This window comes from Xiphophorus couchianus, chromosome 15 (genome assembly GCF_001444195.1).
Source record: "Xiphophorus couchianus chromosome 15, X_couchianus-1.0, whole genome shotgun sequence".
NCBI lineage: Eukaryota > Metazoa > Chordata > Actinopteri > Cyprinodontiformes > Poeciliidae > Xiphophorus > Xiphophorus couchianus.
The window spans coordinates 3,794,188-3,816,003 of NC_040242.1; the positions used below are offsets into that span (position 1 = coordinate 3,794,188).

Here is a 21,816-nt window from a genome sequence, read left to right on the forward strand (position 1 = left end):
GTGACCTGTTACGTCATACACGGAAGTAAACAAAGAGCCGAACGTTTCTAATTAATCGTTAGAATCTGCGTCAGAATGTCGATTTCTAACCCAAGACAAGTGTTTTCAAACCCGGTAATTTATTTTATTAACATATTTCTGCCTTTTAGACCCGATCTAAGCTTCACTTTTCAACTTTAATCCGTTTTTATTTGTTTTATTTCTTAAGAGTGTGCTAGCATGTTAGCTTATCTGCCCATCTGTCACATCGGAACCAGAACTTTTTGAAATGTTTAGTTTGATTTTTAACGGTTCTATTTTAATCTAAGTAGGCAGATAAAGTGAAATAAATTAGTTAATTTTGGTATTGTAAAAGTAGAAGGATGGTGACGTCAGTTAAAATAAGAAACTTCTATAAGGAGGAAAATATATAAATTACGAATGAAAGTCTTGGAGTTTTCATAATTTCCAAAATCTTAAAGTGATGCAGAACAAGAGTATGGAAATACTTAAGTATTTAAAATCTTTATTCCCCATTTTATTGTCTAAATAATGTGACTTTCTTCGGTTTTGATGTAAAATATTTTTCATCCATTCAAAGTTATTATATTAAGTTTATGTAAAGAAGCTGCAAAATGTGGCAGATCTTCCCTCATTCAGGAATGTTAATGCATCTTTGGTATTCTGAGCTGAAAGTCTTGTTTGTTCTGTGAGGTCATAAAACAACGCAGACATCTTTCCCTTCCCAATATGGCCGACCTGCTGTCATATTGGCTGTGGCTTCCGGCTGTTTCTGTGTGCAGCTCATTGTGTTTTCAGCTCAAAATATTGAAGAAATAAGTCAAAACTAAACAACCTTTAAGTCTGGAAGTTGCTGATATTTCATCAGAAAGATGAAACTTTTTTCTGGTTCTGACGTGGCCGGATATTTCTGTCCACAGTTGATCCCTTTCGCTGGCACCATTCTGGGTGGTTTACTGCCCGATGAGATGGTTCTGATCCAGGGTTCGGTACCATCTGGTGCTGACAGGTGACAAAGATGTTTTTGTTTATTTCTATTTACTCAGATTCAGGTTGATCTCTAATCTAACATGGTATTTAACAGAAGCTAATGATAAAGCACTAACTTATATTATGTATAGATTTATGTTTGCATCCTCTTATGTTTTATATTGTTCTTGTATGTTATTTGTTTTAAAGTTATGAGAAAAAGAACAATCTTCACCCCTTCAACATAAGAGCAGGAATAAAAACGTCTCATTCTGAACAGTCTAACCAAAACCTCAACATAAATGAAAAAATGTATTCAATTGAAAGTTTACGAAACAGCTACGTTAATTATTGTTATTATTAGTTAATCATAATAATTAATTTAGGGGAAGCTAAGTGTGGCTAAGTCCAGAGGATACTTACACTTATTTAGCATCCCAGAACAGGGACTAGAACCTGGAATCCAGAAAAACTACCTTAGCAACTACTTTTTAGACTCTATTCTCCCAACCCAGAAAAGGAATTAGACCAGAGGATACTTACTTATACTCATCTACCAACCCTGAATAGTATCTAGTTTATTTCAACATTATTAGCTTTTTCTTCTTTTTTCTTTTGGTTTGTTATTTTGTTTGTATTTCCTTTTAAAACCTGTAAAGCACTTTGTGTTGCCTTGATGCTGAAAATGTGCTATATATAAATAAAATGACCTTTACCTTTTCAAAGTGAGCAGAAACACTAAATGCTATTAGCATATTAGCAGACGTATAACCACCTCTGCATCTGAACAATCACGTTCTGAAATACAAACACCAACGAGGAAACTTTACATTTAATATCAGTCCAGTCCAGAGTTATTGGACCGATCCCGATATGTTAAAAATAACCGTCATCGGCCGATACTGATATTAAAATTGAAATATTGTGTATTTCTGAATGAAAATGATTTTTTTTTTGTTTGTTTTCTCTGCGACTTTTCTCAGGTTCCAGGTGGATTTTACGTGTGGCAGCAGCGTGAAGCCGCGGGCCGACGTGGCGTTTCACTTCAACCCCAGACTGAAGAAGAAGCGCATCGTCTGCAACACGCTGGAGAAGGAGCGCTGGGGCAGCGAGGAGATCCTGTATCAGATGCCTTTAAGAGTCGGAGCTGCATTTGAACTCATCTTCTTGGTCCTGAAGGAAAAGTACAAGGTGGGAGACGCTGCTGTCCTCACAGCCGTTTTATTATCTAGGAGAAGTTAGCTAATATGTTACATCAAGTAGAGTGGAAATGTCAATATATGAACAAAAATATTTTCTCACACCTCATCTGGCTGTTAAATCCTTCAGCAGTCGGGTTCAACCATGTTGGTGCAGCAGCTAGTCATTTGATTTGTTGCTAATCACATTTTAGATTAAAAAGTCGCTAAGTTAGCATCAGTGCTTTCCCTCGGATCTTAGATTAAACAGTTCAGTGTCTGTCTTTTTTTCTGCAAAATAAAACTTCAGAATGAATTAATTGTATACTTTTATCAACACTAGACATTCAAGCATTGCAGTTAGTTCTGGTGTACCACAAGGCTGGGTGCTCGGTCCAGTTCTCTTTATCCGGAAATAAAGTTATTAAAATAAATGGGATGATTTTTATTGTTTGTTTAGTCAGAAGATAAAAACCAGAGGTGATGTTTTTTTGTTTGTCAAGGTTGCGGTAAACGGAGCGCATGTGTTGGAGTACAAACACCGCGTGGATCTTAACCGGGTCGACACCATCCTCATCTCAGGGGCAGTGGCGGTTCAGGCTGTGGCCGTTCTTCCTCCTGCTTCTGTAAGTTGATTTAAACGACGAGACGTCCAACCAACCATCCAACCAACCATCCGACAAACCAACCATGTCTGTTTCAGAGTCCCGCCTCTCCTGCTTCCAGTCTGACCAGCTCACACTCTGAGGTAAACGAACAGTTTGAAAAAGTTTTTCAACTTCCTGTTGTTTCAGATTTTAATTTTTTTTCTCCCTTTTCCAGGCGATTCTCTCATTCAGAGATCTGGTGAGTTTTTCTGCTTCACTTCCAGTTTAAAAAACAGGAAATTTATGTTTAAAAAACAGGAAATTTATGCGTTTGTGAATTCCTGTTCATAAATCTGCATCTGGTTTCTACCTGGACCTTCTTCGTCCCTTCAGTCGTCTTCGACTCGCCTGAATGAAAACAGAAAATAAACCTGTATCTCCAGAAATCAGAAAATTAATTTCACAAAGTGATTTTGCTCATTTAGTTAAAATGAAAAATACAAACATGCAAACCCAAAATTCAGTTTTCAGGCTTCATCAGAGGTGTGATTTGTTGAAATTTTTATTTTTCATAAAAAGTCACTAAATATAGTGAACATTTAAAAAAAAAAATTCCATTCATTTAATTTAATATTAATTCTTTTTTTTAATTTCATTTCCATTTGGGATAAATAAAGTATTTTTGAATTTGTTGTTCAACAGGTAAATTAAACATTTCAGTGTCTATACATTTCTCCTGCAAAACATTTTCATAATTTTAAATTGTTTAATTAAATCATTTTAATTAAAAAATAAAATTTATAGATTTTATTAAATAATTTAAATACTAATAACTTGAGATGATTAAGTTCTTAATTTTATAATTTAATAGTTTTAATTAAATTATAAACATTAATTTAGTTATATTAATGAGATTATTTTGTTGATCTCAGAAAGTTCCCTTCAGAGGGCGGCTGGAGAAGGGGTTAAAGGTCGGACACAGCATCATCATCAAAGGACAAACGAGTTCGAATGCAAAAAGGTAAATCACACCTGATGATGTCACTGACTCCGCCCCCCCGCTGTAGCTTGATTCATGTGTGATTTCCAGTTTTGCCGTTAACCTGCGCGACGCCAGCGGCCGTGACATCGTCCTCCACCTGAACCCCCGCCTGGCCAAACGAGTCTTCGCCAGGAACTCATTCTTGTCCGAGTGCTGGGGCGCCGAGGAGTCGGACCTGGAGGCCTTCCCCTTCGCGGCGGGGGAGTACTTCGAGGTGGGCGTCCCTGTTGACCGTCCGGGTCCGGTCCGGTTCTGAGCGCCTCTGTTCTCCCTGCAGATCATCGTCCGGAGCAACGAGCGGCACTTCAGGGTCGCCATCAATGGATGCCATCAGTTCGACTACAAGCACCGAGTCCAGGACCTGAGCGCCGTCGGCCAGCTGGAGGTGGTGGGAGACGTGACGCTCATGGACGTCCGGATGATCTGACCCAGAAACACAAAACCCAGAAACACGAAACCACTCACCGTAAAACCGGGGTGTCCAAACTGGAGTTTTCCACGTTTTTCTATGGCAATTTCTGATATTAATCTCAAAATTCAAACTTAGTTTTTTTTTGGTGGAGATGGCCATGTTCCTTAATTAGGATGAAATTATCACATTATTCTGTAGCCAATATTTACTTTCTTAAAATAAAAGATATTGGCTGTTTGGATAAATAACTTACATCCCTTTCCAGGATCAAATCCGGCTGTTTTTGTGTAATTCAGGTATTTTATGCTTAGATTATTGAGGGGGTGAAATAAGTTTTTTTGGCTTCCAGATATTCTTGTTTGGATGACAGAAGTTTGGACACCCCGACCTTGAAGCATGTCTGACGCCTCTGATATTCTATCATTAACATTAATTAATTACTGCAGTGATTTCTGGATCAATGTGACGGATTCAAGGCTAAGAGTGAAATAATCCTAAAGCTTTATTACTTATAACATTGAATGTTGTATTATTACTGGCCTCTTAAAGAGGAGGAAGATAATTGCTTTTTTGCACTCTGGGATGTAAAGAGAAGAAAAGATGGTTGATTCATGTGGATTGATTTTGTTTTTAATATTCTGACTGATGGAAAAATAATCTGATAAAATTAATCCGACATGCTGTGCTAATAAGAATTTACTATAACCTTAATGACTTTTTTTGCATCATAACTCTATGGCTTCCTTGCAGCGTGACGTCATTAGCTAATGAGATTTAATTAGCTAATTTAATCTCATTAGCTAATTTAATTAGCTCAATGTACATTAGTCCATGAAACTACTAGTGATACTAATGTATCACTAATCCCGATACATTAGTGACATTGCCAGTTGCTATGGCAACGAGTCAGCGTGTAACGTGGCAGTCAGAGAGAGATTAAAAAAAAAGTTTTGCATTTTTTCATCATTCCTCCCTTTGCTGCGGTGCACAGCACTAAATACCGACATCTCATTAACGTTATTGTTGTATGGCGGCAGCCATGACAGCGTTGTGCGCACGCGTGACATTTCCAGATGTAAACAAGACGCCAGGGGTAACATGGCACGGACGGTATTAGAGACCATAGCTAGGCTATCAATACAAAAGCTTAACGCAACAGTCCAAACTGCCAATACTTATGAGAACTTAATGTAAAAAAAAAAACTGAAAAAGGTTTTTCTTTTATTCTAAACCAGAACACCTGTATAAATCAGTGCAAACATTAAAAAAGTCAAATTAAATTTTTATTAAATACCTAAACAACCCAATGTACAAACTGTGCATGAATTAGTAGCTCCTTAGTATCCCAGCATTCAATGGGTCAGGGGTCAGAAGTCGGCGTCCAGCCTGAAGGTGTTGTCGGTTGGACCCGACATGACGCCCATCCTCTGGTACTCCCCGACCCGCTTCTCAAAGAAGTTGGTCTTCCCCTCCAGAGAAATGTTCTCCATGAAGTCGAACGGGTTCTCCGACCGGTACACCTGCAGAGACAGAAACAGGACGGGAGGTCTCACTCTGCTGAGAATCCAGGATCCCAGAGGAAACTGCAGGCGTGTTCAGACAGGCGTCTGTGTCGCTCTGCTGCCGGTCCATCAGAACCACACGCGGCTATGGGTTCCAGCAGCAGCGCTCAGCCTCAATCACAGGCTGACGTCAGAACCAACACCAGAACCAGAAAGGAACCAGCAACAGCTCTACTAAACATTTTAAACTCAATTTCCAGAATTCACAGGACTCAACTCTAATTTTGGAAATTACAACCCAACCCTTATGGCAGAAATTCCTAAATTAGGACACAAGAAAAGAAAGCAAAGGATTCAAAAAAGGAAGGAAGGAGGAACAGATTCATGGAGTGAGGGATGCAGAAGGAATAAAGGACACAATGAAGGAAGAACTTAAGGAAAGGAGGAGAGAAGATAAGGATGGATCACAAAATACAGGATAGGATAGATATAAGAAAAGGAAAGAACAGGACAGAAAGAATAAAGGAAAGGAAGGACATAAAGAAGAGTGTTACCTCTCACTTTTACAGATCTTTGGACAGATTCAGCTGGACACACATGATGTAAAAAGGTCAGAGGTCAGGGGATGACATATACAGGAGTCTCCTTCAACAAAGGTTCTACAATCACATTTTTATTCAATGTTCCTCACTACTCCAGAAAAAATCCATATTTTTAATGTAAAGATTTGTCTTATGAATAAAATATCAATGTTTTCTCTTTTAAAACATTCAATCCTGAACTTCTGGGAAAATTTATCATCCAGAAAAATTTGTTATGACTGTCACGAGAAATTTTGCTGGATGATAAATCGTCCCAAAAGTTACTGCAATAAACGATAATATTGTTTTAATACCATTTTAAACCAATATAATGGCAATAGCAAAATAATGCCAGAACTCATTCTCAAACTTTAATTTCTAATGAACATTTAACACTGGAAGTGGGAGACATTTTAAATATTCAACAAAAACTACAAATAAAATAAAGTCTCTAGACAAAATTGTCCTTAAAAAAAAAAAAAGTTCGAGACCAAAACACCAGAGAGAAACAAGAAGTCAAGCAAAAGAAATTGAGGTTGCTTTAATTTAAACAATTAATTGATTATTGCGACAGGTCAATCAGAGGTTCATTTATTTTCTTCACCAACTGAAAATTATCCTAAAAATCAGATGTGAGGATAACGTATGAATGTTTGCTGCTGACGGGGCCGAACTTTAAGAAAAGGGTTATTAAGGCAGGTAGGTGTCCGTCTATATTTGTAGCTCTTAGCAGTAACTGTGTGTATATTTCTATATTTCTCTGGGCTGCTCTTGGTCCGATCCCTCTCTAGGAGCCGTTTGCCCTGGTGGGTCGACCCAACCAGAGGCATGAAGCTCCTGACGGCTCCTAGGATCTCTGGGACCCTCAAACCCCTCCACCACGATAAGGTGGCAGCCCATGGAGGGGAAAAATAAAACCAGCAACAGTTTCTAACTGATCAGAGGCCTGAAGATGGTGTTCTGGTGTTTAACATCACTTTTCTCTCCATAGAAGCTACACCTGGTCTGGGGTTCTGATTGGCCGACTTGATGCTGCCATCACCCAACCGTTCGCCCTCTCCTGCAGTTAACTTTTCACTTCCATGAACAGAGAAACTTCTCCTGATCGTTGACCTGTTGTTGTGTCTCTGCTCTGTCTTCTCTCAGCTCCAGTCAGTCGTGGCAGATGGCTGTTGGTTCTGAGCCCGGTTCTGGTTCTGCTGGAAGTTTCTTCCTGTTAGAGAGGAGTTCTTCCTCTCCACTGTCGCTACATGCATGCTCTGTATGAGGGATTGCTGTGAAGTCAACAACTCAACACAAGTGATTTGCTGTCGCCCCCTGCTGGTCAGGAGTAATAAATGTTGCACGTAATGTCTCCATGCAATCTGCTGGGTTTCCCTTGGTACAAACTGTTTAAACTACTTTAATTAACTGAACCTAATGCATTAATAAATAGAATCAATGGGAACCATGAATAAATTCAAATGACTTTGCAAAATGCCTTGACGACATTGTTGTGAATTAATGTCATAAATACAAATTAATTGAAGTAAGTCTGTTATTTTACTGTTTAATTTGAGGTTTTATTGTTAGTTTGGGGTTTTAAATCAGTTTTTGCATTGGTTGTTGGGGTTTTCAGTTTTGTGTTTTGGTTGTTGGGGTTTTGAGTTTTGAACAGTATTTTTTAATATTGGTTGTTTGGGTTTTTGTTTGGATTTTTATATTGGTTATTGGTCAGGCGGATATGTTGGTTTAAGTGTTAAATTTTATATTACACCAATTCACAACAAATGTCATCTCAATGCACTTTGTAATAATTTTAGATCAAACACATATATTCCAATTGCAAATAGTTAACAGTACAATAAGCTTGGTTAATTATTAAAGTGGTTTAAACAGTTTGTACCAAAGGAAACCCAGCAGATTGCATGAAGTCATTGACTTACAGCATTCATTCCATCTGACCAGCAGGGGGCGACAGCAAATCACTTGTGTTAAATTGTTGACTTCACAGTAATCCCTCATACAGAGCATGCATGTAGCGACAGTGGAGAGGAAGAACTCCTCTCTAACAGGAAGAAACGTCCAGCAGAACCAGAACCGGGCTCAGAACCAACAGCCATCTGCCACGACTGACTGCAGCTGAGAGAAGACAGAGCAGAGACACAACAACAGGTCGACTGTTCAGGAGAAGTTTCTCTGTTCATGGAAGTGAAAAGTTAACAGCAGGAGAGGAAAAATAATTACATGATGGCAGCATCATCCGAGCCAATGGCCTCCTCCAGGAAGGAACCACAGCCAATCAGAACCCCAGACAACGTGAGAGGAGAAACTAACTTTTTACAGGCATACTTTACAAGAGAAAAAAAATAATAATAAATAAAAAATTCCCTTTAACAGGAAGGCTTTCCAAAAAGGTTCACACTGCACCAATTATTTACATTGGTTAAGTTATGTAAGCTAAAGAAATGCTTCTTACTGAGGATACATGGGGTGACAGTGGAAAGGAAAAACTTCCCTTTAACAGGAAGATTAAAAAGGCTCAGACTGCACCAATTATTGACATTGGTTAAAAATTAATTAAGCTAAAGGAATGCCTCAGATTGAGAATGTATGTAGTGACAGTGGAGAGGAAAAACTTCCCTTTAACAGGAAGATTAAAAAGGCTCAGACTGCACCAATTATTGACATTGGTTAAAAATTAAGCTAAAGGAATGCCTCAGATTGAGAATGTATGTAGTGACAGTGGAGAGGAAAAACTTCCCTTTAACAGGAAGAACCCTACTGCAGAACCAGAAGTTGGCTCTGTATGAAGGACCATCTGTCCCTTCCCCCAGGATATTCGAAAGGGCAGAGCACATTACCTCTGTCCTGCAGTTCCAGCAGATCTCTCTGTTGACCGTTGTCGTCCAGAAGAAATGGAATTGCATCAGGCCTCAAGTCGTCGTCCAGAAGAAATGAAATTGTACGAAATCGGTTGTTTCGTCGCAAAAATAAATCGGTTTTCACATTTATATTTTTGAACGCAAATAAAATTGATTTGAGTTATTGAATTATAAAAGTATGGACCCTGTCATTGAAATTTAATCTAAATATTTCAAACTAAATCAAGTAGTACAAAAATAAAAAAAGGTATGTTGAAATGTAAATGAAATACCATATTTTCACCCAAAAATATGTTAAATAGCTTAATAATGTCAATACAGCCACACGATCACTAATGTGTAGGCATGGTAAAGGTTTATTATAGGGATATTTGCTAAGCATAAGCTTGCCTTTAAACTGCATTTGCCAAATCTTTGGCAGCCATCTTTCTTTTCCATTACAACTGACTTTCAACCATGAACTTCAGATTCCAACATGCTAGCTACTCCTAAACCTACAAGTCACAACAAGTGCTTCCAAAACCCCCTAAAGATAGAGGGAATTTCAACAGAATCCTTCTCAGTTCAGACTCTCAGCAGAATCGAACTAAAGCAGCACAAAAGAGGCCTAGCGTAGGCCTACAACAACAGCGTTAGCATCAGCGTTAGCATCGCATCCAACCAGCAGCAGCTCCTACCCTGAGATGTCTTCTAGACCCGCCATCGAACAGTTGCTTCACTAACCTACCTTTGAAGGGTCGGGCGGATCCCCCAGGCAGCTTGAAGAGATCCTCAGTTTGATTGTAGATCAACCCAGGTATATCCATGATCGATCTGCTGATAGTTCCAGACGCCATTTTTTTTTATCCTCGGATATTTCAGGGATGCCAGCAGCCAAACAAACCGCCGCCGCTGAGATGCCATGGTGGGTCGCTCTTCCCATGCTGCTCTGTTTAAACACAAAAAAATGGCTTCAAAAACTTGACCGGGGATAAAAACTACTTCGAATAATGTTTCCGAAATATAACTTACCGAATAACAAACGCAGCGATTTCAAACATGGCGCTAACGCGGCCTACTCACGCAATCTAGCCTATTCTCAAGTGCAAACGACCGAAAGAACCGAAGCCAGGTAAATCCGCAGAAGCTTTGAGTCACTAATGGTGGGCGTCCACACGGATTCATTGTCTCGGGAGATCAGAAAAGATCGTTTTAATCCGGATTCTAGAATGGATGAATGTCAAAACGCTGTTTTTCGTGTCTGTATGCGGCCAGGTGGTTAATTGCCTTATGCTGAACGCTTACGTAGTAAGCGCGCCATAGGTCTGTCCTTGGCGCATGCGCCTCAGAAAACAAACATGGCGCCGACCAGCAGCTTTGACAGTTTCAAGTCCAAATACAATGTAAAACTCCCCAAACCTAACAAACTAAAAAACAAACAAACAAACAACAACAACAACAAAAAAAACCCAGTCCGAATCTCAACCTTTAATAAAACTCATGTTAATAGCACTATATGTTTTTTCTATATATCTCCCTAAAACAGTTTCAGAATGCTTTAGAGAAAAAGTAACTTGTAAATTTTTCTAAGAAGCCAGTTTATGTCTCAAACACTAATTTAGAATAATTTAGAGAAACAGTGAAAACTTATTCATATACATAACTATATCTCTAATGTAGTTGTCATCCCTAAAACTATATTAGGGATAAGATGGCTTGTTATTAGGAAAATGTACATTTTCAAAGCTGCTCCAGTATGCCCTGATTCTTATGGAGAGTGCAGAGTGACAAATGACACTAAACAACTTATGAAATAATTACTTAAATGTGTCATTAATTTATTAAAACTGTTCTCACCTCCATCTTGAAATAATATAAGTTTATTCATAAATTGCTTATTAAAATGTACAATAAAGCTTTCTGAAATACTTTTTTTTAATTATTTCTGGTTACATTTATGCAAATATAAATCAACAGATTGTAATTAAAAGTTCAATTTAGATTTCATTTCAGTGCGAATCAAGAGATTCCTGTCGTTCTGATATTTCTGAGGAGAGGATGGGATGCTGGTCCACATTTCAGGAACAGAAACCATTAAATGTTTGGAGAAAAAGAGAATAAAATGAGTCAGTAGGGATTAGGATGAGAGAAAGATCAGAAGAGAAACAGCCAAACATTCTTTCTGTTTGGCATTCTGTTCTTTCATCTCTGAAAGAACAGTTAAAAAATGCAGCTGTTTTATGTTTTCCACAGAAGATAAACAGTAGGTTCTGGACCTTCAGAACCAGCTGGTCGTTCAGACAAAGCTGACCTGGAGTCCATCTGCAGACCAGTCTGGTTTGCAGATGGACTGTAGTTTCGCCTCCCGGCCACATGGCGTCACTATTCTCCACAAAACGCAACCTTGGCCAGACTCCGCGGTCTTTTGGTTTATTTCCCCTCGCTTCTTTTGGCTGCAGCTGAATGTCGGTCAGTAAGGCAAAGGGGCGGAGACACGAAGTTTCAGTTATACGCCTCCGTGCTCTCCCATTGGTCACGCCCCCTCAATGCTGGCCCCTGATTGGTCGGTGGTTGTTACCGGGTGGGGTGGGGAGAGAGCAGCGGAGGTTCGGTTGTGTAACTTCGTACGTCAGAGTCCTGCGGTCATAAACGGGACGCTGTGTTTATATAACACTCTGCAGCTCAGAAAGGTGAATTAACTTCACTTTATATGTTTCAGTTTAACTCTTTGTGGTTTTTGTACTTGTTAATCTACTAGAAGACAAAATAAATAACCTAAAAACACAAGACAAGCTAAGGTAATCCAAATATAAGTGCAAACAGACAAGAAAAAAAATCATATTTCAACATATAAAGTTAGAATTTTGCCTTTTAATGATCGCCTGAATGTCTTGAGGGTTTTTTTTTTTCTTTGGCGCAACAAAAACAATCTTTTTGTAATGATTGGTTGAACTCAACAAACACTTTAATCACATTTTTTATATATAAAGCTACCCTTGTCCAAAACAAACATCAAAGTCAAACAGGCTCAAATTGACATTAGTTTCATAACAAACAAAAATATATGTGCAATTTTATCTGGTATCATAAACAAGTCCAGTTCAAAGATTACAATATCCACCTATTTGATAAAACATAAATTACTTCAGTAAAACATGGACTGATACTTTTTTCTTGCTAATTAACTTCAATAATTGTATTTTCATTTGAGACTCATGACGTTTCTACATATTTTTTGCTATGCTAACTAAGCTAATCAAATTCACTCCAGCTCTGGTGGATTAAAACAAAGAATATATTTGGAAACTGTTAAACTAATTACTTTTTCCTAATCAGTAAACATAATCCAAAAAATCCAAACATAACTAAATGCAATAATTCTATTTTTATTTGGTACTTATGACTTTTCAACTTCATATTATTAAGCTAGCTAAGTTAATCCACAAATAAGTTTTGTGGATAAAAAGAAAGAATATATTTGGGACATATTAAGCTAGTAATTTTTTCCTACTTTGGAGAAAAAAGTCAAAGGATATACAGTATGTATTCTTGTGTGTTATAATTAAAGCATATTTGTGAATTTTAATCATTTATGGTCCATAACAACCTCCATTAATTTATTTATTTTTCCTATTAGAAATGCTGCAAAAATCATTACAAATTGCCCATATCATCTTCCAAAGGAGGGTAGTTACTTAAATTTACTTTATTAATTTAAAAAAAATATTCCTTTAAGAGATAGCTTAACTGCACCTTACTTTTACTTGATTAATATTATAAAGTAATTTCTACATGTGAGTATGTACTGGTTTAACGAGCTTAATGTTGGAAAATTTTGATTTCAAAATGTTTCTTCTGCTTGAATTTGTTTGTTTTGTAAATATATTAATTATTTTTATTAATCTTTTCACTTTAGTCTTTAAAATACTAGAATTTTTACATTGCTATACTTCTATTTGTCTAATGATATTTTTAAATATTAAATCATGTTATGATCAGTACTTCAGTCAAATTTTCATCAGCAATTTCTTGAATGGCTACGTTTTACTTTTATTGAGTAAAAGTATGTTGACAGTTATGTTCTTAATCTTCCCAACTTATAAAAAAGCAACAAAAAAAAACTAAAACAACCAAGAGGTTCATTGTAAAGTTTTATTATAAAAGCTATATTGTTCACTGTTGTCAACAAACAAATGTATGGAAATGGGATTACTCTGATATAAACTGTTATTATTAAGAATAACATTTAATAACATGAGGTATTCTTACTGGCTACACTATGGGCCAAATCAAGATATTAAAAACAGCACTTTTTCTCAACAAAGAATGTTAAATAATAATAATAATAATAATAATAATAATGAATAAAGCAAATATAGGTAGTATCACAGTGATGAATACTGTCCACTGACATTTAAAAAAAAATCAATAAATGGAAACTGGAATACATGTAACATTCATATAGATATCAGTATATTTACAATATTTACAGTCAAACAAACAGAAGTCGGCTAGTAACAGAAGCACGATACAGAAGCTTTGGCAAACAATAAACCGTGTGCATACGTTCTGCTAAATGTGACATATACACATGAAGTAAACATCATACAAGGAGAGAGTATAAAAACAAGTAAGATTTTTATTTTAAAAAAATCCAGTGCAAAGTCAGGTTTTTGTTGGTTTCTGTTTGTGGATGAGTAGCAGCCTTCATGTCCTCCTCCTTCCTTTTTGCAGCGAGTTTGATGGTTGTGGTTGTAAAATGTCCTGAGTAGAGCGGAAAAGCTGTGAGTCCGGGTTTATGGCAGCACAGATATTTTAAAACGTGGTGCGTATGTGAAGCGGTTCCTCCTGTCTGATTGTTGCGCTTCTTCCATCGTGACGAGGACGGACATCTTTACGGGAAGTTCTTGATCTGAGTTCACCAGGATTTGCGGACCCTGTTTCGATGTCTTGTAAACGTAGCCGGGGCCTGAATCCTAAGCCTTGGAGTCCTGAGTTGCCCCCGCGAGTCTTTCAGTTGGCGGTGGAGACGAGCACGCCGAGGGGAAGCGTGGGGCCCTTGTTTTGGCCCCTGGGCACGGCGGCTCCTTTCGTCAGGTCCCTGGTTTCCGGGGGCCACGACGACGCCCTTTTGGTGGTCATGTGCCGCCGGGCGTGTTTGGTCAAGTGGTCGCTGCGCATGAAGCGCCGGTCGCACACGGTGCAGACAAACTTCTTCTCGCCTGTGTGCGTCCGGCGGTGGCGGGAAAGCTCGTCAGAGCGGGCGAACCGCTTGTCGCAGCCTTCCCAGTGACAGCTGAACGGCTTTTCGCCTGCAGAGAGCGAGGACGGGTTGGTTAGAGAAACCACAAACACAGAACGCTTTCCGACTCAACGCCAGACTCACACTTAGTCGTTCACAGATTACAATTTTTTTCTGTGGCTAACAATTATTTCAGTGAAAGATTATTCTATCAATTTATTTTGATGATTAATCAATTATTCTAATGATTAAAATGATGATTCATATTATGATTAATTAATCATTCTTATTGATATTTATGCATTTCTAATATTGTATAAAATATGCGATTAAACGATCAGTCAACTACTAAATTAGTTGCCGATTATTTCAACAATTGATGAATCATGATCGATTGTTTCTGCAATAGCTGTATTTGCATTTTATAGGTATATCCATTTTAAAAATGAATTAAGTTGTTTATTTACATTTTAAACATATTTCTAATGTATAAAACAAGTGATGATTAATCGATGACTTTTTGATGACTTTATTCTTGTGTTTTTATGATGTATTGAATGACCTTGTTGCTGAAATGTGCTATAAAAATAAACTTCTTTGATTGATTACTAAATTAATTAATGACTGTTTCAATAATTAACACGATTAATTGCTTCAGTCGTAATATCTGGACCTTTACGGAAGTGGATAAGATCAGTTTCACATGTATCGGCGCTCCACTAACTCGTACCTGTGTGTGTGCGCAGGTGAGCCTTGAGGTGTGAACTCTTGAAGTAGGTCTTCTTGCAGCCGGGGAAGGTGCAGACGTAGTTCCGTCTGCGGGAGAAGTGGGCCTGCGAGGCGCCGCTGCTTGTTCCTGACGGCATGTAAACGGGGGCGGGGGCCAGGGGGAGGAGCTTGGTGTTGCCCACGGTCATTACAGTCTGGGGACCCTGCGTTGTCTGCGACATCGGCCCCTGCGGCACCACGAACATGACTGCCCCCTGCGGTACGGTGGAGCCCACCAGCAGGGGCTGGGTGAAGGTAGGCGGAGGGGACTGGGGTCCGGCTTGGGTCTGGACCTGGACCGGAGCCTGGACGAACGCCGAAATCATTCCCGTCTGGCCGCCGACCGGAAAGACCTGGCAGAGAACCGGAGAGGTGGGAACCGCCGAGGAAGACGGAGGGGGCGCGGCGTTCTTCTCCACGGGAGGCAGTTCCGGCGGCGTGGGTGTGTCCGTCTGCGGGGCGGAGGGCGGCGGCACGGGGAGGCTGTCGGCGGTGTGGCGGATGACGCTGGTGGCCATCGCCTTGCCTGGCAGAACCATGCAGGGCGGCTCGATGTGAGGGAGCGGCGGCGTGGGGATTTGAGGGGAGGCGCAGGGCTGCGGGGGGCGGAGCATTAGCTGTCTGGAGGCGGAGCTTGTGGTGAGGACAGTCATAGTGGACGCCTCGGCAAAGCTTGGACTGTGAGGCGGAGTCATACACTGAAAAACAAGAAAAGCTTTTCAGTCCTCAATTCCTGCTTTCTGATTGGTTGCTTTCCTAGTTGTGCTGGATGATACGACTGAAATAATTATATAAGTGTTTCACATCAGTGGATATTTATAATTATCAGTATTTTTGCTTTAAATATCTGAAATACAGCCGATCTGCTGGTGTGAAGTTTCCTGTTTTATACACATTTTATTATTTTTACCAGTTATGAGGAATGAGGGAGGAAACTTGAAACTGCTTCTGCGCCAGTTACTCAGCATGCTGTTGCTAGGCAACCGAAGAGTGAGTGAGTTAGTTGATTCCACCAGTCTTGCTAAGCTAGCTGTGAGCGGTTAAAGCCGTGGATCAGAGTTCAGTGAATATTCTGTACATCAGGGTTGTCCAAAGTGCGGCCTGGGGCCTTTTGTGGCCCTTGGATTCATTTTGTGTGGACGCTGACCTTAATTCAAGAAAGACACAAATTTGGCCATCCAACACTTTTTGTAAATTTATTTAGGAGATTTTCTGCTGCAAGTTTAAATCTTCTTAAACTGAAAATGTTAAGTACACACAAAAGATTTTCTTTATTTTCTTTAGATTTTAATATGAAGTCGTGCCACTAATATCCAGGAAGTTTTTACTAAAAACATATTGTTTTTGAGTAAAAATCAATTCTGTTATCTGAACATTACATGTGGCTAAATACAGTAGAGATTGTGGAAGAAAATTCTTACTTTTGTTGCTGGGAATAAACTTCAAAACATTTCATAGATTTAGAAAATGGGAAATAATAAGCCCCAAAAGGTAAATAACAAAACATTTAGGCAAACACAAAATATTGTGCATTTTTTATTGTTGTGCAGGTAAAAGAGAGAAAATTCACAACAATATTTTTGTGTTTTTAATTTAAATTTTGGCCCCTGAAAACTTTCAGCTTTGGGATTTTGGCCCTCAGTGCAAAACGTACCAGTACGTTTTGCAGTACATATTGGTATATATTGAATATTCAGTCAGATGTATTATCTATTGATATTGATATATGTTGGATTACATATTGTTATTGATTTTTTCTGACTTCCTACCAGTGAGGACAGGGCGATCAGGTCCTTGGGAACGTCGCCGCCCTCCGGGTGGAGCTGGATGGAGTCGCAGGAGTCGGAGGTGGGCGTCAGTGGGCGGGGCTTAGGGGGCCGCTGGCACCAGAAGCTCATGCTGACGAGCGCCTCGGCGGCCTCCAGGTCGTGGTACTCGACGCATGGCCTCTGCTCCATGGCCGCCAGCGCCGCCGTGTGGCTGTTCATCAGATCCACCTGAAGAACATCAGCAGGTCAGATTGATCCGGTACAGGTTCAGCAACTATTTTGCTCTCAAACATTTATTTTAAGTCTTTTTATTTCATCTGTCAGTTCTTACTATATTCATTGGGAAAACTTAAGACACAATGTATCAGCTTTCATAAAAACACATTCATCCCTTTTTGCGAAACTAATTTCTTCATATTTTAGTGCTCCCTATTGTTGGAAAATAAAAAAATTACTTTGCATGATTAAAATACAATAATAAATCAGTGAGCTGAAGTGGACATTTGGTAAAGCAGCAACTTTATGTGGTATGGATGGATGGATGGATGGATGGATGGATGGATGGTTGGTTGGTTGGTTGGTTGGTTGTGGTTGGTTGGTTGGATGGATAAATGTTGGATGATGGACAAATGGTTGGACTCTTAGAGAATAGTAAAGGTTTTTCTAGACCATCAAACTTCAACATAAAACATTTTACTTTCCAGGTTTTACTTTTCTCTGATGTTCCAGATTCAACTGCCGCCATGTTTTTTTGTGTTTTAAAATCTTTCCTTTCCAACAAAAGGACAGTCTCCATTTTACTGTCATGTCATTGTAAGAAAACTGCATTTATTTGAACAGATTCTGAGTTCATTTGGTGGAAAATGCTTCATTCTACGTGGTTTAGATTAGTGAAAACCAAGAAAATGTCGATCAGGCTGATTACGTCTTGGTGAGCAAACAAGGCGATCATTCCTGCGTGTCCTGAAAGCACCAGCCGACTGTTTGCCTCTTCCTCTGGGAACGAGGGCGCACCACCACCCATCTAATTACCAATGATATCATAGTTTCCTCAAATCCTCCTGAGCCCAAACCGCCTCAGATTCTAAATAAACCAGAACCAGAGGCCGGGGTGTAGCAAAAAGACATAAATAATCGACAAATGAACTGCGAGGCTGAGCTTGGGAGGTGACTCAGGGACAAAGGGCTTCGGGGTATTTGGCCGAGTTACAGCAAAGCTCAGCTGCACATGCAGGACGGGTGGAGGAGAGCGAGCGAGGGGCGAGAGACCATCATAAAACACAGAGAGAGAGAGTCCCCTTCTTTCTCTTTGCTGTGTTTCACAAAAGCTAAAGGGGACCCTCCCTGCACCCAGAATAGATGACGGAAGCGGTTACGCCCCCTAAACACAGGCCACGCCCCCTTCACCGACTCTCCCACAGAGAGAGGGAGAGAGAGGGATAACAACAGGAAGTCAAACAAAACAAAGTCAATTTGCAACTAGCACGCCAACACTCCCATTTCCCAGCTTCACACGAATGCACCGCTTGATTATAAACAACAGGTTCATGCACACATTAAAGTTCCTTCATGCAGATATCGGCTCCTGATCGTCGTGTTTTGTCGTCTGTCGCTGTGTCTTGGGGGATTTTTCCGCCCATTTCTGCCGAGTCTTTGTTTCCAGGGGCAGCTTTCAAACAAACTGACCTCTGGATGTGATTCCCTGATCAAATCCAGACTTTTAGACATCTGACCAAAACAAAGACAATGTCTGATCAAATTAAAGCAACAATGCTGCATAATATAAAACTAACTCCTGAACATATTCATTATAAGCATTTTTTAGAACCTTTTAGAACCTTGCGCTTTTTCCACCAAGGACTCACACATATACATTTTCTTGATTTTCCACATCATAAGACATAAATAAATTCCTCAATTTTAGTTTTATTTTACACTATCCACTACTTACTTAAATAAAAGCACCCTTATCAATTAAGTAATCAAACAATACTAATCTGTTTGAGGTGAATTAGTTTATTTCAACAATAACACAACATGAAATTGTAATTTCTGATAATTTTTCATGAAAAAAACAAACGCTCTGGATCGACACAATAGGCGGTCGATTGTTTTTCCTGGAGGTGATTCAGCTGGGAAACAAAAGAAACCATCAACCAGACAAACTTTCTGCTGCAGCGATGGATGCATTGCAGGGATGCAACTGTTAGAGAGAAGGGAAGAGATCGCGCGCGCACACACAGGCACGTGCGATCCTGTATCCGCACACAAACACACATGCGCGCGCATATGGGGGTTCATCGGGTTCACTGTGACCTCAGATAAACCGGCTGGCAGGCTGAAATACCACCGGATCAGAGTCGGTACCGAATCTGTCGCGGGTTTTATTAGTCCAGACAGATAACCGGACAACTTTAATTCCTAAAAATGTATAAAAATAATAAAAATAACAATAATAAAAAACAGACCGGGGAGGACGGAACCGGGCTGGGACTCACCTGACAGGGGCTCCCTGTCGAGGAGCTCCGCATGAGGAGAGCGAAGAGGAGCAGAGGAGTGCTGGAGGTTCGGAGCGCTGTGGTTCTGCCTGCAGACCGAGCTTCACTTCAGCTGTGAGCAGCCAAAAAAAAAAAAAACAACACAGAAACGAAATTCAGAGAAAGTCTGGCGGGTGGTAACACGCAGCCAATCACAGCTAAAGGTGTAGCGGGCGGCGGCCAATCACCGGCGAGGCGGTTCATGATCAATACGTGGCCGCCAGATGATTGGTCCGAGGCGGGGTGCGTGGCCGCCGGGGGGCGTGGTTAGGGAGTCAGCGGTGTCAGAGTAAACCCGGTGAACCCGGCAGCGCGTGCGATGTGGGGGAAAGGTTGGGGAGGAAGGGGAGGCGCGAGGCAGGCGAGCCCGCGAAAACCTGCGGGAGCGCGCGCGACAGGCTGCACTGAGACACAATGACTGCCACAAAAACAGGGAAGATATCGACAAATTCTAACCTGAAAATTATTTTCTTTTTAAAAACAGACTCAGACTCGGTTTTAACGACACAAAGGCACTCTCACACACAGTTTGGGTTCCTGTTTCTGTGTTATTACTTTGTTGGTAAGACGGAAACGCATCAAACCTCAACAATAACAAAGGATTATCATGTAAAAACACTTAGGTTTCAACTTTGAATGTTCAATGAAAAACACATTCAGAAATTCCACAGTGATTAAAGTAAATACAATATTTTAGTTTCAAACAAACTAATAATCAAGTGATGAGTCTTTTGTTCTAAAAAAAGAGTGTATGTATCTAGAAGAAATATATAGCATGGTACCTTACATTTGCTGTGGGAATTTGGATATTACGACAATTTAGTAAAATAAAAAAAAAAAGATCAACTGTAACACGTCACTTAAGTCAAACCTCCTACTTCGAAATTCGGACAATTTGTTAAACTCCAGCTTTGAGTTCCAATATGGCCGCTCCTTGCAACAACAATAGTAAGCTTTGATGAAAACATATTTATTTTACAAGAAATACTTGTGAAAGTGGGTTTATAATGAATGTCAACTAGATAGCAAGGCCAGGAAAACGTTTTAATTAAATATAGTGAGGGAGAGGGAAGTATGTCAGTTATGCTAGCTTGACTTTGACAACTGTAACATGTAGATGTGCTGTGGAATTCAGTGTGTTTGGGTTCAATAAAAAAGACAACCTAAATGCCAACTCTCTGATATGACGGAGGAGGTGTTTAAATGAGCTAATCAACCACAGTGATCACTTATTAATAATCTCAAAGTAAACATCAAGAAAACATCAAACTAAAGGACTGAATGTTCTGTTGCTTGTGTGGAAAATGTTTGAACGTTTTTTGGTGATGAATCCTGATACATTCGGTAGCGTTGCTGACAGTTGCTATGGCAACGAGTCTGTTTGGCATCGCCGGCTACAGATGGCAAGTAAAAGAATCGTCTTTTTACCCTCCATTGTGTGCATGCTATACTTCAAAATCCACATACAAAAAAATGTAGACGGAAATATGGCTAGTGTGGTTCTCTGGAGTCCCAGAGCCTTTCATATGGATTTCCAATTTTTTTGTAAACTTTTCATGAATTTCTTTAGATGGGGGGGATGATGTGATTTTTTTGCCTACTTCATGTTGTCAGACTGGTTCTGTAAAAGTAACTTTTTTTGTTTGCTTAAACTTTGCCTTGTACAAAATGTCATTTATCACAGTTTAAGATCTGATATGACTTGTTTAATGAAACTTGTTTTCCTCCATGTGAATATTTTTTGATTGACACGGCTGTGAAAATGTGTGTTTAGGAAGAGATGGGCGTGTCACATAAATACGCGCCTAGACAGCAACAAAAAACACTCGAGTGACAACAGTCCAAAGCGTTTTCTTTTTCGTTCCCTGAAGGAGTCAGAAACTGAAGCTGCAGACAAAACAGGGGGGAATCCAGCCTGTGTTTACATGCAGGACCTGGGAATTCAGCTGGTGGGAACGGCAGTCCACGAGTTAACGGACGATTTCTTTTCTTTAGATGCTTGCAGGGATGTTGAGGTTTTTCCAATGGTCTGCACGTTAAAATGCAGGGAAAACGAGTATTTAAGGTGAGACAAAAGGGAAGTGAGATCCTGCAGCTCTGGAGGCCATCAGCATGTTCCTCATTGTCTTTTTCCTGCACCGTTTTCCTGTCTGTGGCTCGCCCCCTCCCCACCAGGCCAATGAACCCAGGGACTCCAGAGCGGAGAGGTTGTAAACAGCCTCTCCAGTGAAGAATTTCAGGGAGGGGCTAAAAGGCAGCCTCCCCCCCACTCTCCACCATCTTTCTCCCCCTTTTCCTCACCCAGGCTCGTGCACACGCTGGCCCTGCACCGGCTCCTTTGTTGAAGCTGCATGTTAACCCTTTAAAGTGCAACGTGGTGAGAGTG

The 21,816-nt window shown here is 39.9% G+C and overlaps 2 protein-coding genes across 3 annotated transcripts in view; one reads left to right on the forward strand and one right to left on the reverse strand.

The window, feature by feature from the left end:
• LOC114158422 (galectin-8-like) lies at positions 1-13,791 on the forward strand. The gene is made up of 10 exons (XM_028039876.1): positions 1-114; positions 921-1,009; positions 1,953-2,160; positions 2,651-2,773; positions 2,851-2,895; positions 2,970-2,993; positions 3,667-3,755; positions 3,825-3,990; positions 4,054-4,267; positions 13,780-13,791. The coding sequence occupies exons 1-9, from the start codon at positions 76-78 to the stop codon at positions 4,201-4,203; spliced, it is 933 nt and encodes a 310-aa protein (XP_027895677.1). The 5' UTR covers positions 1-75; the 3' UTR covers positions 4,204-4,267; positions 13,780-13,791.
• Positions 13,253-21,816, reverse strand: part of klf11a (Kruppel like factor 11a) — a 16,650-nt gene continuing 8,086 nt past the window's right edge. The window contains exons 1-4 of one of the 2 annotated variants that reach the window (XM_028039874.1): positions 19,392-19,533; positions 16,894-17,121; positions 15,087-15,822; positions 13,253-14,426 (exon numbers count right to left, since the gene is read on the reverse strand). In XM_028039874.1, coding sequence (XP_027895675.1) covers positions 14,128-14,426; positions 15,087-15,822; positions 16,894-17,121; positions 19,392-19,424 — 1,296 coding nt within the window. In that variant the 5' untranslated portion in view covers positions 19,425-19,533 and the 3' untranslated portion in view covers positions 13,253-14,127. Of the gene's footprint in view, positions 14,427-15,086; positions 15,823-16,893; positions 17,122-19,391; positions 19,534-21,816 lie in introns of those variants that run through there. The other variant, XM_028039875.1, reaches the window with a different exon arrangement.

What these genes read in the sequence shown, in the direction of transcription:
- LOC114158422 (XM_028039876.1), top strand. Translation starts at nt 76, where the DNA reads ATGTCGATTTCTAACCCAAGACAAGTGTTTTCAAACCCG. An exon ending in TCCTGAAGGAAAAGTACAAG is followed by an intron (nt 2,161 to 2,650) that starts GTGGGAGACGCT and finishes TTGTTTGTCAAG; the next exon opens with GTTGCGGTAAACGGAGCGCA. An exon ending in ACGAGTTCGAATGCAAAAAG is followed by an intron (nt 3,756 to 3,824) that starts GTAAATCACACC and finishes TGTGATTTCCAG; the next exon opens with TTTTGCCGTTAACCTGCGCG.